Source organism: Podarcis pityusensis (assembly GCF_964106645.2).
Source record: "Podarcis pityusensis genome assembly, chromosome: 8".
NCBI classification, from domain to species: Eukaryota; Metazoa; Chordata; class Lepidosauria; order Squamata; family Lacertidae; genus Podarcis; species Podarcis pityusensis.
This window is the reverse complement of record NC_138033.1, coordinates 19,835,467-19,850,555: the sequence shown is the minus strand read 5'-3', so window position 1 is coordinate 19,850,555 and position 15,089 is coordinate 19,835,467. Positions and strand designations below refer to the sequence as shown.

At 43.2% G+C, this 15,089-nt stretch overlaps 1 protein-coding gene across 2 annotated transcripts; it reads left to right on the top strand.

Moving 5' to 3' along the window:
• Positions 1–154: 154 nt before the first annotated feature.
• On the top strand, positions 155–13,581 carry PPP1R8 (protein phosphatase 1 regulatory subunit 8). 2 transcript variants are annotated; one of them, XM_081016617.1, is made up of 7 exons: positions 155–284; positions 4,567–4,627; positions 5,863–6,016; positions 8,785–9,005; positions 9,489–9,633; positions 9,833–9,897; positions 11,128–13,581. In XM_081016617.1, exons 1-7 carry the CDS (start codon positions 205–207, stop codon positions 11,479–11,481), a joined length of 1,080 nt encoding a protein of 359 aa, XP_080872743.1. In that variant the 5' UTR covers positions 155–204; the 3' UTR covers positions 11,482–13,581. The 2 variants fall into 2 exon arrangements, with proteins under 2 accessions (XP_080872743.1, XP_080872744.1); XM_081016618.1 differs by lacking the exon at positions 155–284 and adding an exon at positions 315–2,385.
• Positions 13,582–15,089: the final 1,508 nt, after the last annotated feature.

The following is a 15,089-nucleotide window of genomic DNA, read 5'->3' as shown; positions in this document are numbered from 1 at the left end:
TTCCCGCGCTTTTCGTACCGTCGCTTTGACGTCGCTACGCAACGCCGCGCTCGAGCTTCTCTGCACCAGACCAGACAGGACCCGCGCTGCTCCCTCCTCCACACACCCGCCTCGCCGCGGTGCATCCCGGGATCGCCTCCCGCCCGCCGGGTCTTCCAGCTTCCCGGCGTGCCCCGCGCCCAGCTGAATGGGGGCAGTCACAAGATGGCGGCGAACGCGAACTCTGCCGGTGGTGGCGGCGGCGGCGGCGGCGGCATCCTCCCACTTTTTGACTGCCCGACCTGGTGAGGGCGGGGGCCTGTGGCGCTGGAGAGCGGGAAAGGGTCCCGCCGTGCAGAAGGGCCTATATTTCCCCCGGGGAGACGGGAGCGGCATCATGAAGCGGGGAGTGGGCCTGGGTGCAGCAGCCCCTGCAAGCGGGGGAAGGACCGGGAAAGTGCTACGCGCCCTGGAATGTTATGCACCTATATATATTTAATATATATTAAAAATAAGTTTTTAAAAACCCACGGAGGGTGCTTCTGAGCATGGACAGAGAACGTGTTTCTTACACTGCTGTGTGGAGTTAAAAGGGCGTCTCTGAACATGAGCAGAGTGCCTGTCTCTTAGTGAAGGGAGGGTATTTCTGCGCCTGGAAGGCAAGGGGGGAAACGACCCGTTTTATCACTGAGCGTGCCTCCCTAATAAAACAATTTCATTCAGTACTGCTAAACTCGGAAATATGGGAGTGAGTGCTTCTAGTTATGTTTGATCTGCACGTTAAGCATTTGTGGCTGGGTGCCCCTGCGCAGAGGCCCATTTTGATCCCGTAGCTGCAATGCTTTGGAGGAGAGACAACCTTATTGCAAAGAGGAATGACGGTTTGTTAAGGTCTGAGTAGCAGGTCATGTTTATGGCTGGGGTCATTAACCAAAACATGAAACCTGGGGCTCTCTGGAGTTGTGTTGAAAGATGTACACAGTGACCTGCATCTAAGGGATATATTCTCAGTATTGCCTATGTGTGTTTTTCGCTGTCAGGTACTGGCCAGCACTGTGAATTCTGTCTTTGTTGAGGTGTTTACATGCTAATTGAACCTAGGTGTCTAGGAAAATTCTTTGTTTTATTTGAGAACTAGGTCATGCAAGTATGTCTAAAATTCAGAAAACTTTTTTTTTAAAGTGTTAGTATTGTGGGTTGGAGAAGCAAAAGAAAATGTGTCTTTGGGGGATTACTCCCTGCTGGAAATGGATCATTCATTTTGCTTGTTTGGTATTCTGCTTCAATGGGTGTTGAGCCTACTAAGCGTTTCTTCTTCATACAGAAACAATTTTCTTCTGTGCCAATTCTAGGAGTTACATAGGTAACTGCACCTGTGTTTTCTGGGAATTTGTTTTTGAGTAACAAATTTTATGACAAAAGCAGTGGTCACTCTGGTCATAGTGCTTGCCCCAGCTGTCTGAAACTATGCTGAAGGACTGAAAGGAAAGGATGAGTTTTTGTAGTATAACACATTGGAATGCATTTGAGTTATAGAATTTGCCCCTTTCATCCTAATACATACATACATACATACATAGTGACTTAGAGGTTAAGTTTCTTCCTTCCTCTAAAGCAGAAGGTTTAGTGTAATGTGGTCTGCAACCCACTTTGCCAAAACTGTTCTTGGAAGGACAGGTTTTGATGACAGGACTGGAAGTATGTCATATATGTTCACAGTGAAAGGATTTTGGTAACTGCCCACAAAGGTTTATCTTTTGGTACAGATGTCATGTTTCAGTTTTTGGTTAAACAATGAATTATATAATTAATATCCTTTGAGAGTCTAATGAACACATCTTCCTTTATGATGACGGGGCTGCTAAATCATCAGAAGAGCTCTCTGGGTTGTGACTTAGCAAAGTTTTACCTTCCGTGCTAATTATAGCTGGAGCTATCCACTGTGTCACTCTTTTTTTAATGACAGAAGGAAGAATTATAGTGAGTGGAAGATAGATGACATATTCTTCATAAAATCAAGTTCCAATTTATCTTTTTCTGTGGAAGGATATTGTAATATTTCCCCACCCTTGTTGTTAGATGCTTTTTCTTCTGTCTTTAAAAACTATTTTTCCAAAGCAGCTCACAAAACAGGAAATATAAATAAATAAAAATTACAGTTTCACACAGCAAAAACAGCAGTATAAAAATCTAATCAGCAAAAAACCAACCAGTCCTAAAAAGCCTGACAATAAAAACAAATTCAAAAAGGCCATCTAAAAATGGGAAGGGAGTGGACTTGTAGGATTTCCCTGGGAAGAGAGCTGCACAGTCATGTCACCACCACCAAGAAGGACCTTTCTCTACCCACCAATCTGAATTTTAACTAATGACAGGAGGGGCTCTGATGCTAACCTTGGGGCTCAGGTAAGTTCATATGGTTGCTTCTATCTGCCACACAGGAACAATGCCCCTGGGTATTGTTCTCCAGCAGTTAACTATTTAGCAGTGAGTTCTAGTACATATTTGGCACAGATTGGGCATGAAATGCTTTGCATGCAGAATGTCCCAGGTGCAACCCCTGGCATCTCCAAATACACTGGAAGAACCTCCTGCCTGAAACTGGATAATCACTGCCAGCCAGTGTTAACAATACTGAGTTAAATGGACCAATGGTTTGACTCAGTATAAGACATCCCCTGGTGTTCCTAAGGCATTGTGACATGCACTGAGTGAGCTTCATCTTTCTGATGGAGAAAACCTAAGTAATGGACTCTGAAAAAATTAAGCTGATAAGACCTTGCATTGCTTTTGAGTGTTCAAAGCACTTCATATACTTTATCTTGTTATCCTTACAAATACCCTATAAAGCAAGGGGCAAGGAATCTCCAGATCATGGAACTAATTAGGCCTAACAAAGCCGTTTCCCCCAAACTACATCCACCTGCCCCACACCTGTCAATGTGTGAGATGTCAAGTGTGAGACAGGTAAAGATGTGGCTACAAAGGAACAGTTGAGAACTTGATGTGAGATCCCAGTTGTTGCTTTGCAAATGGGGCTCCTTGATCCGCGAGCCCCACTTTGTCCAAGTGCACGTGCCGTTTGAATTCATACGATGCCCACAAATGGACTTCAAAGGGGCTCCACTGTAATGGTGGTCAAAGTGAGCCCCTTTGAACTTTGGCAGGTGGGCAGCTGCGCCCACCAGCCAAAGTTTGCTGGCAAGGTTTGGAAGAAATAAGAATTCGGCCCACTGGCCAGACCAAATTCCTCACTTCTGTTGTAAAGTGAATATTATTATCCCCATGTTATAGATGGTGTGAGACACCTAGCAACTTCATAGCAGATTTGAATGGCGAACTCCCAGTTTGTAGCTCACTCTCTTAGCCACTATTACAGGCATAGGCAAACTCAGCCCTCCAGATGTTTTGGGACTACAACTCCCATCATCCCTAGCTAACAGGATGAGGGATGAGCTAACAGGGTCAGAGATGATGGGAATTGTAGTCTCAAAACATCTGTAGGGCCGAGTTTGCCTATGCCTGCACTATTACAAACAAGCGCCATGTTGTAGATGGTGTGAGACACTGAGGCGGAAACACCTAGTGACTTCATAGCAGATTTGAATGGGGAACTCCCAATTTGTAGCTCACTCTCTTAGCCACTATTACAAACAAGCCCCTCTAAATGAAGTATAATGACTTCTGAATAACACAGAAAACCTTAAGTGTTTGCAAACGCAGTTTTTGTTTTCTTCCATACTAAATTGCTTAAATGAGATATCCATTACTGTAGAGGAGTTCTTATCAAAAGGGGTGTGCCAGTAGGCTGATGGTACTCCACTGAAGGTATGTGCAAAGCCCAACTGGATCAGGCAAAAGGCCAACTAGTATGCAATATCAAAGGAAGCTGCCTTACACTGAGACCAGTGCTCTGCCCACCTCAGGGATAGAGAACCACCAGATATGGTTGGATACCCATCAGCCCCACCTACCATGGCCAGTGATCCAGAATTATGAGAAGTTAGGTTCAGCAATGCCTAGAGGTAACTGGTTCCCCATCCCTGGTTTACTTTCACTGGCAGTAGCTCTCCATGCTTTCAGACAGGAGTTTTTCCAGCCCTACCTGGAGATGCTGGGAATTGAGCCTGGGCCCTTTTGCATGCAATGCATGTGTTTTTCTACTGAGCTATGGCTCTTCTCTTAATACCGATTCTGGTCACTATTGTTGCCAATAGTCATGAGTAGGCCTGGCCCAATCTATTCCACTTTAGAGCCATGTAAGCTAGTGACCAGCATCTCGTCTTATGGTAGTGCCATACTATACGTTATCTGAAGACCCATGTACATGGCAGTGTCCTAAAGGTGCTGACTATTAATTTCACTTCAGCTGATACTTTTTGCACCAATTTCCTGTGTTAAAGTCCAGGTTTTCCATCTATCTAATTTCAATGTGTTGCAGCATTTATGGTTAACGTATTGCTTAAGAAAAAAAAGTATGAGAGTTGGATTTTGTTTTTATGGCGACTTCAGATCAATGGGTAACTGTAGGAGTTCTAAATGTGACTTTATTCCAAAACAAAATATATTTCTGTTTTTGTTTCCTAGGGCAGGAAAGCCTCCACCTGGGTTGCACCTGGATGTAGTCAAAGGAGACAAACTTATTGAGGTATGAAAATAGATGCAGAACAAATTATCCTGGACTAGGAATACACTTCTAGTACTAGGTAGCTATAGAAATAATCACAAGCATCAAACACAGCAGTAAAATCTCCTGCATCCTTTTCCCTTTCTCTCCCTCAGTGTCTGATGAGCACGTTTAGCAAGCTCCCCGAGTTGCTTCCCATTTTGCTTGAATACCCACTGTGCATCCAAGTATCCCAAAGTACCTTAGAAGCAGGTGTTGGTACCCAGTGCTTCCTTCTGGCATCACCTTTTAACAGGTGACAGTTCAGAACTAGAAGGGCAAACCTATTTTTTGCTGTTCTGAGGGGGTTGTGTTAGTTTTCACAGTAACTGAATCCCAGATATTTCCATTTTACAGACAAGTATGACAAAGTGATATGCTGAAGGGCTCCCAGGTCCAAGTTCAATTGTAGCATGCCAAGGAGGGAATGGACTGTGTTGACACAAGAATTGCCCATATCTCTGCTTATTAACATGAGATATTTACCTCCAAACTATCTGTTTGAACTGTAAGCATCCCCTAGGATGGAATACCTTTCAAGCCCCACAAAGCTGAAAACTGTCAGTTGCAACGTACACATGTTGTTCAATTCACACAGGTTTCTTAAGCACTTGATACTAACCAAGCCATCTTTACCTTTGTTCTCGTTTCGAGTTCAAAGGTATAACTAGTGATCGGCTAGGTCTAAAAAGTGCAACATCAAAACAAGCCATGACGTAATCAAGCTCAGTGTGTGGAGGATCACACTGGGTTATAACTCAGAGGCACAAATGAGTTTTTATCCATCTTGTGGCTTCAACAGCAGTGAAGCTGATCCTTTGTTCCCATTTCGACTTGTAAAAGCTGTTTCTATCTTTACCAATAGCAATACCAAGAAACATAATTGCTGCATGGAACATCATTTTTAATTTGTAACTGAATATGGCCACTCCCCTGGCACAGGCATCCCCAAACCCGGCCCTCCAGCTGTTTTGGGACTACAACTCCCCTCATCCCTAGCTAACAGGACCAGTGGTCAGGGATGATGGGAATTGTAGTCCCAAAACAGCTGGAGGGCCGAGTTTGGGGATGCCTGGTCTAGCAGCACTGATAAAAAAATGGATAAGCCCTTCCCTCTGTTGCTGATAGCTCATAGTCTTCTGTAGCAGCAGCAGTCATGATGGAAATGTCGTCTTCTAGTGACCTTATGTTGCTGTCTGTCTGATGTCTTATCATAGAAACTGATCATTGATGAAAAGAAATACTATCTCTTTGGGAGAAACCCTGACCTGTGCGACTTCACCATTGATCACCAGTCATGCTCTCGGGTCCATGCTGCCTTAGTCTACCACAAACATCTGAAGAGGGTTTTTCTTATAGACCTCAACAGCAGTAAGTTGATTGATGATTAACCAGGTAATATACAGGGGTGGGTGGTGCAAAAGGAATGTGTGGGGTGAATTTTCAAGGGAGCTGGGATTTGTTTATCCTTACATTTAGCAGAAGTAGAAAAAGGCTTCATTATATACCATGGTGGCCAGTGTTAAAACTGGGATAGAAAAGCTAGGAACAAAAAGGCTTCTGGGACCTGGGTTCTGGGCACCAAAACAGAATGCCTAGTCCCCACGGGGGGGGGGGGGTGGCAACACTTTTTATTTTGAAAAGCATGAACTAATACGCAATTCACATAAGTGACACATTGTTAATATCACATTTTTAGCAGAAATTGTTAATATATGTTTAATTTGGTGTTTACAATAAAAATATTGGTACCATACTTCAGTTTTCAAAACACTCTACTCTTTATTGTTAAACTCCTTAACATATTGTCTGTCCTTAATATATACTTCAAGGCTTCAAAGCACTTACATTTCAGTAATCCTTGAGTGTCAGCCAGGTGCAAAAAATGGCACCTGGGCTTTTTGAGGTGCTCGCAAATGGAGAATTTTTAGGTGCAAAATGCAGCTGGTGCCCTGCTAATTTCGAACCCTGATAGTGTCGTTTCCAAAAAGGATGCCCTGGTGGTTTCCACTATAGCTTTAAGACTCCCATGGCAGTGGGTGGTGCTCTTGAAACAGTACTTCTCTGAGCAACATTCTCAAGTTATCTTTCTTCTTCCTAGCTATATTATTATTACTATCATTACAGGGCCTTCACTGCAATTGCTCCAAGGGTTTAGAATGGCCTCCCTAGTGAGGTTCATCCCTGATCTGTTCTTGTGGCTTTTTCAGATAAGTTGCTGCACTCAGCTCACACTCAGAAAGGGAAGCTGTGATCTTTTGTTGCACTGTCAATTTGTATTGTATTTTATTGACTTGTGTTCATTGCTGTTCTAAGGGTTCACAGATTTTGGCTGGCCTTCGTCCCAAAGCCAAAATTTGAGGGTGCCGGAATCCTCCCCCAATTACGAGCTTACATGTTTGTCAAGGACATTCACTTCCCCTCCTCCCCAGCTCTTAAGTTTGGAGCTGGAGCGGTTGGGGCCAACCCCATAGTTGTGGAAACTACTTCAGGAACAATCTCCAGCCCCTTCCCTAACTCCGAATTTGGAGTTGGGAGGAGGAGAGTATTTTGGTAACGCGATGCTGAGGCCCTTTTGAATGTCTTCAGCACCAAAACAGCCAGCCTCACCCTTTGCTTTGAGAGCACTGGGCAGGCAGGAAAGTGCTGCCACGACATGTGCCAACACAGCCAGCCCTAGAACTGCAGCTCTTCCTGGAAGCATAGCTCAGCTGTGGTCTGAAGGCACATGAGCCTGACACCTTACTGAACTAAGCAGATTTAGTCTGATCAGTGTCTGGATGGGTGACCACCAGGGAACACCTATGTACTTTATTTCATATGCATATACCTCTTTATTGTAAGGGGGGAAACGCAAAGCCAATACACCACATTGAGTTCTGTTGTTGTTGTTTTTTAATAATATTTATTACTTTCCCAACAATTTAAACACATAAAAAAAGAAAAAGAAAAAAGAACAATACAATACAGTACAAAAACACTACATAACACATTAAACTAACAAAACAAAACAAAAACAGTTTTAAAAAAATCAAACAATTTCAATATCTTATCTTTCATTCACTTATTTCCGTGGCCTCCTCACACCTCCCTTTTTGTATTCCACTTCTGTTGATTGTGTCAGCAATTCCTTTCCATCTTCCTCTGCTTTCTATCCTTTAATTATCTTAACAGATTCTAGCCTTATTTTTCCCTTTGATACTCTATTAGTCTATTTATACTTAATTCCTTATAACATTTCTACTAAAGCCATATAACTTCATTCCAACATTTTTCTAACATTCATTAATTTTACAATATTTCTGTAAATAGTCTTTAAACTTTTTCCAGTCTTCTTCCACCGACTCTTCTCCCTGGTCTCGGATTCTGCCAGTCATTTCCGCCAATTCCATATAGTCCATCAATTTCATCTGCCATTCTTCCCAAGTGGGTAAATCTTGTGTCTTCCAATACTTCACGATGAGCATTCTTGCTGATGTTGTTGCATACATAAAAAAAGTTCTATCCTTCTTTGACACCAATTGGCCAACCATGCCCAGGAGAAAGGCCTCTGGTTTCTTCAGAAAGGTATTTTTAAATACCTTTTTCATTTCGTTATAGATCATCTCCCAGAATGTCTTAATCCTTGGGCATGTCCACCAAAGGTGAAAGAATGTACCTTCAGTCTCATTACATTTCCAACATTTATTGTCGTGCAAATGATAAATTTTTGCAAGCTTGACTGGTGTCATATACCACCTATAAATCACACCACATTGAGTTCTGTAACGGAAGAAAGGTAGAACAGGAATGTATGAAAACAAACAAATAAACAAACAAACAAAACTAACCTCTTCAAGCTGAAGAATTACTCTTAACCACCCAAGTTCCTTCTGACTCATGCCAGAGGCCAATGGATCGTTTGCCATAGCGAGCAAAATTGCAGAACGCTGGCTGTTTAGTGCTGCTTGTCTCTTGGAAGCTGTTTCAAAAGCCTTGGAGAATTGGGTTGCAAATGTTTCATTTAATCAACTAATTCAGATTTTCCTGGAAGAACACAGTGAAATAATTTCATACACTTTCAGTGGGGCCCCACATCTAGCTTTGAATAAACTGACAGCTAATGGACAGTTTCTTCTTTTTTATTCCAATATTCCCAGCACATGGCACGTTTTTGGGTCATATTCGTTTGGAGCCTCATAAGCCACAGCAGATTCCCATTGACTCTACGGTTTCATTTGGTGCCTCCACAAGGGCCTATACTCTGAGGGAAAAACCTCAGACATTGCCCTCTGCAGTAAAAGGAGACGAGAAGATGACCAATGAGGACGATGAGCTCAAGGGTTTGCTTGGACTTCCAGAAGAGGAGACAGAATTAGATGTGAGTTCACCCACAGCATGACACCCATTTTCCCTTGTGGAGGGAGACGGGGTTCCTTGGCTGGAAGCATGGCATAAGCAACAGCACCAGAACAAAAGTCTTCTGACCTTGCAAATGTTAGTCTGTGCTTGTGTGTGACATACCTACTTTTGCAGCCCCCCATGGTCTGGCAAGTATGGCCAAACCTTTTCATAGAATTGTAGAGTTGGAGGGTCTGTGAATGTCATCTAGTCCAACCCCTTGCAAGGCAGGAACATTTTGCACAAAGTGGGGCTCCAACCCACAACCGTGAGTCTTGTGCTATTTCAGACCACTAGACCAAATTCCCATTCTCCCCCGGCTAAACCAGGTGACTTGCTGTTGGCTAGCTCCTATGTTATTGTGGGCACCTTGAAGCCTGTCCAATCCTAAATGTTCATGGGGGCAGGAGATGGGAAGTTTAATCTTTATTCTTCGTTGACAGTCTCATCTTTGGTTTTTTAGAACCTGACAGAATTTAACACAGCCCATAACAAGAGGATCTCCACGTTAACTATAGAAGAAGGAAATTTGGATATCCAGAGACCAAAAAGAAAACGAAAGAATTCCAGAGTAACATTCAGTGATGATGACGAAATCATCAATCCAGGTGAGCACTGTGGATGTGTTCTATGTAGGCCTCGCTGCATATTGCTATCTGTTCCGTGAGCGTTAATGAATAGAGGTTTTGCTGGTAATAACCTTTCACTTTGAAAAAGCTGGCATTAAACCCCCTTTGGTGCTGAATACACTCTTCAAAATTCATTTTAAAACTAACCACGGTATTTCAATCTGATTTACCCATACAGAGGATGTGGACCCTTCTGTTGGACGCTTCAGAAACATGGTACAGACTGCAGTTGTCCCAGTGAAGGTATGCTTCTAAATCAGAAAAGAGCCTGTTAACATAGCCTGTGAAAACTGCTATCTTAGATAGGGATAGTTGTAGCCAGGATAATATTAGATCCAGATGTTCGGTTCTTTTTATTGCTAGACCAGTAGAAATATGTTTATAGGTAAGACATGTAAAAAAGACTTGCAGCCGCAAGTGACATTTTACATTTTACCTTTGCTTTGTACGGTGGATTGCAGTTTAACCTTTTTAATTTATTTTTTATTTAGAAAGACATGGTTAAGTTATAAGTAGTCTTTTTTTTTTTTTACTGCAACGAAATGGCTTCTGGCAAGCTCGTGCTGTGCTCCTTCCTCGATCAGTAAGTTGTTTCCATTACAGTGGTACCTCGGGTTAAGTACTTAATTTGTTCTGGAGGTCCGTTCTTAACCTGAAACTGTTCTTAACCTGAAGCACCACTTTAGCTAATGGGCCCTGCTGCTGCTGCTGCCATGCCGCCGGAACACGATTTCTGTTCTCATCCTGAAGCAAATTTCTTAACCCGAGATACTATTTCTGGGTTAGTGGAGTCTGTAACCTGAACCGTATGTAACCCGAGGTACCACTGTACTTAAAAAGAAAACACCAAAGGCAGCCACCTCAAGGCAGTCACAGTTGCAAGTGCCAGCCTTACTTAGGCCTGTGCCTTGGAATTTATGAACTCAGGAAGGATTTGGATTGTCAAAAAAGTAATATGTTGTTAATACCACGTCCTGCTACTCTATAATGCAGTTGTATTCTGTACAGCTTCCTAGGTGGCTATAATATGTTTCCCACTGTTCTCTGCTTTTTGTCCATGCCAAGTGACATTATGTTTTGGTAGGAAGGAGATTTGTTAGGTTAAACCAGATAAAACAGATAACATCCTTGGAACCTCTTACTGTGTTGTGACTAAGCAACCAATTCCCTGAGGGTATTACTCCTTGCCAGGTTCATTCCAGCAAGTACTTAATGAAAGTGATGATGGAACTGACAGGAATGGGCTTGATGCTACAAAGTAGTTGCATTAAGCAACTCATTGCATCCACCCGAGGGCCACATCGAACATGAAAACCAAGCCGATTCAGGCACTAATTCTTCATACACCATATAAATTATGAAGATTTCATATATACCAGTGAATATTTGGAAAGAGGGAAGCACAGATTCCTCTTCAGTGGTTTGTATTGAGAGGTTGTTTCAAAAAGTAAATAGTTGTCCTTTCTACTGCAGAAAAAGCGGATGGACAACTCCGGTTCCCTGAGCGCGGATGAGTCTGCCACGCGGCGCATGCAGAACTTTCCCTATAGCGGAGGATTGTACGGCGGCTTGCCTCCCACTCACAACGAGACAGGCGCCCAGGCCCATAGCATTCACGGCACTGCGCTCATTGGAGGCCTGCCAATGCCCTATCCTAATCTTGCCCCGGATGTGGACTTGACTCCGGTTGCACCCTCAACGGTCACCATGAACCCAGCTCCAAACCCTGCTGTCTTTAATCCCGAAGTTGTGAATGAGCCCAAGAAGAAGAAGTATGCAAAAGAAGCTTGGCCGGGCAAGAAGCCTACCCCTTCTCTCTTGATCTGAGGAGCAGAGCTTGATCTGTCCTGGGAGACAGGAGCACAACCAGCCAGAGTGGACAAAAAACTCTTCCAAGTGCAGCACCCACAGCTTTCAGAATCGGGGTCCTAACTGTGTGTCATAGCCAGGTTACAGGGGTAAGCTCCCCTACAAAACCAACCTCTGGAAGAACTCTACAGGCATCTAGAAAAGAGAGGCGTTCTCCCCCTCCTCCTCCCCCCCCCTTCTGCGGAACCACACTGCCTACCAACCTTTTCTTCTTTTACTCAACCATGGTTATTTTTATCCTAAGGTTATTCATGAATTTAAGGGGCACTGTCAGGTGTAACACAGAGTCAAAATTAACAACTCTGTCTTGCAGAGTTAAGCTTAACCAGCTGGTCTCAGGTGAAGATTCATCCTCAGAAGTGTATGTGGACCTGATCAGTTTTCTAAAGAAGCACCTGGTTCGGGTATAAGTAGTACTCATGTAAGTCAGATAACCATAGCTTGCTTTTAAACACGCGGATCATGAAGTGCTTTTAGTCTAGGTACAGCCCGTTGTGCTTGCCTTGTAAGTGAGTATCATCTTGAAGGCTGGAAGCACAGGGAAATGTTAAGAAATAAAAATCAAGCAGATTATTTGCTGCTTAGCATTCTAGATTGAATGCACCAAGAAGAAAAGGAATATCAAATGAGAGCTCTTAAGGTACTTTTAACAGTGGCCCTTCCAGAGAAAAAGCAGTGTACTTGCATAACACTCCGTGTGGGTTGGTTTCCCATACACAAGCAGAATTTGTCACACAGTTCTTCCCCCCCTGAACTAATCCCAAAGCCCATGAAAGGTTAGCCAGTTTCTGAAGTGCATAATGACTGCAGTTCTGTCAAATGGGGATATTGCACGAGCTAAAATAGTTTCCAGATCTCAGCTCCACCATTGTGCAGTTTGACTTCAGTTTTTCATTGAACCAAAAGTAGCTCTAAGGCTCCAGTTCCAGATGTTTGGAATCAAAAGACTTGATTGAGATGTGTATATTGTACACACTAAAGTAACTATGGAAGCAGAGTTGTATTGTCTTTGTTTGAGAGTCTTATTATCCAGGCTCCTGGCGCTGGGCAGGCTCTTAATCACACTGCTTGATGGGTCTCTTCTTGGTTCTGTGTACTTAGATGGTTAGTAACTTCAGTGGTTTACTGTTCCCTGCAGTACAGCATGGCAGAACAGTGGTCAAAGCTCAGCCAAAGTCAGGCACATCCTGTTTGGTTTGGTTTTTCCCCAGGGGGGTGGGGAGTTAACCACATTCTTAAGTCCTCCAAATGAACCAAGTGGGATTTTAAAAAGTGAGTAATACAGCTAGGTTGTGTCTGTTATTGCAGAAACATTACAACTATCCAAGGTTCCATTTACCACCTAAAGTATTGAGCAGGACAGAGAATTTGGGGCCAAATAATTCAGGATATCTGCTGCTGCTTTAAAAAATGAGACAACGTATTCTATCATGGGGGGAGTCTGAATAGAATGTCTTGAAGTCACTTCACTTCTACACAATCTGCTTTTGTCTGTTTCATCTGACGGTGTACATAGGACCCTTTTGTGAAGATGAAGTTGTGTCTATATTGTGTAGTTATATAACATCATATTCTAGGTTGTGATGAAATGGCTCGTGAGCTGTAGGATTCCATACTCCAAATCTTCTGTAGCTTCACTTGCAACCTCTCATCTTTGGGATATTTTTAGTTAATTTTTACCCGGCTATTAAGCAGTCTTCTGGTATGGAAGGCAGCTCTTCAGGATATGTGACCAGTTTAAAACAGTTAAGGTTTCCCTTGCTGGATTTTAAATGATTTTTTTTTTTAAGTGACTTGTTTTGCAAGATGTGTCCCTTGGGATTTTACTGATTGCTGGTCTTGGCCCCTCACCTCCGTGGGATGATGCAGACTTTTAATTTCAAAATTTAAATTTCTTGGAAGCCAGTTCTGGCCAACATTGAGCATGGGGGAGGATGAGTGAAAGGTGTGGGGCTCTGTACAGAAGTTTGTACATTTGTGTAATAGGCCTTTTCACACTGTTGAGCTTTTTACCTGTAACCTTTACTACACTGTAAATTAAATTACTGTTTTGCCAAATTGAGAGTTCAATGTGTGTCCCAAATCTTAACAGCGCAGTCGGCCCAGGACTTTGCCATTTCTGGTCTATTTGTTTTAAATATTTCTTTTCCCAAACCAGCTTACAGTATTTTCTGAAGCAGCTTATCGCGTTTTTAAAAAACCAGGAAGAACATTAATCCGTGAACAAGCTAACAGAAAATAATAATAACAGCAATAAGCAGAGTCCAATAAAGAATTTTTTTAAAGCCTAGGAATATAAAATGGCACCTAAATGACAAAAGCTTTGGCACAAAGCATGGTGTTCCAAACATGTGCTTGCAGAAGAAGCCCTTTCTCATGTTGCCATCCATCTGACCTTGGAAGGAGAGGGGTACCCAGATCAGGTCCACCAGCCAGGATCAAAATTGGAAGCAAGCAACCTGGTGCCACCCAGATGTCGGGCTCCCATCAGGTCCAGCCAGCATAACCAGTGGTCAGGGATGATGGGAGTTGGGAGTCCAGACACATCTGGAGGACAACAGTTTCCCTTCCCCTGATCTAAGTAAGCAGGCAGGTTCATAGAATACAATATATGAATACAGTGGACCCAGGCTGTTTAAACACTTCATGAATCAAACCCAGCACTTTGAAGTACATCCAGAAACATACTGAAAACCTGTATAGCTCTTTCCGCACAAGCAGAGCATGTTCATTCTGGCAAATTCCAGTTGGCATGGTGAACTTCCATATTGTTGGGCTTGCATGGCTGATGTATCAGACAGCCCAGGTTCCTGCTGGGGGTGTGTAGCTTCAATGGAAAGGAGAACCAGGAAACCCTGTTTTTTCTTTTATGAGAGTGGGCCTCTAGAAGCAGGCTGCTTTAATTCCCACTCATTCCTTAAAGAAACTTGACTCTTGGTTTGCTGCGTTTTTGGCCACCATGGTTGCACCAAGGCCACTCTGCATGCCTTGGAGGACTACACTCTATGACCACCAAAGTGCAGGAAACTGCAGGGTGTTGGTGCGTTAAAAGCCAGTTGGCAGGGTGAAATTAAACAGGTGTGTGCAGCCTTTCCCACTATAGAGGTGCAATGGTGGGAACTCTTCATCTGTAGAATTTCAGCCTGTTATAAGGCTGTTGATGGTGCAGGGGGCAAATCTAGTACATTTTGTTTCCCAGGTAAAGAAGGGGGCTCAGGTGTTGTGGCTCCACCGCACCCTGTTGAAGGAAAAAGCCAGAGCTTCAACCCCTATGGATAAAGGTAGGAAAACCACCTATCTTTTGAATTTTTCCATCCCCTGGTCCTCCTTGCATCCCCTCAGAAGCCTTAATCAAACGTAGAGTTTTCCATCTCTGAAAATAAAGGTGCATAGTCAGGTTGCATATTTCATTATAAAGCCAAATGGGGTTGCAATCTTCTCCTTTTTACCTGGGAGTAAACACCACTGAACTTGATGCATAGGGTGATGCTGAAAACAAATTGGGGTGGGGTTTTTTTTGGGAGGGGGGTTGTGATTGTGGCTAAACCTGATTTAAAGGGTGGCTG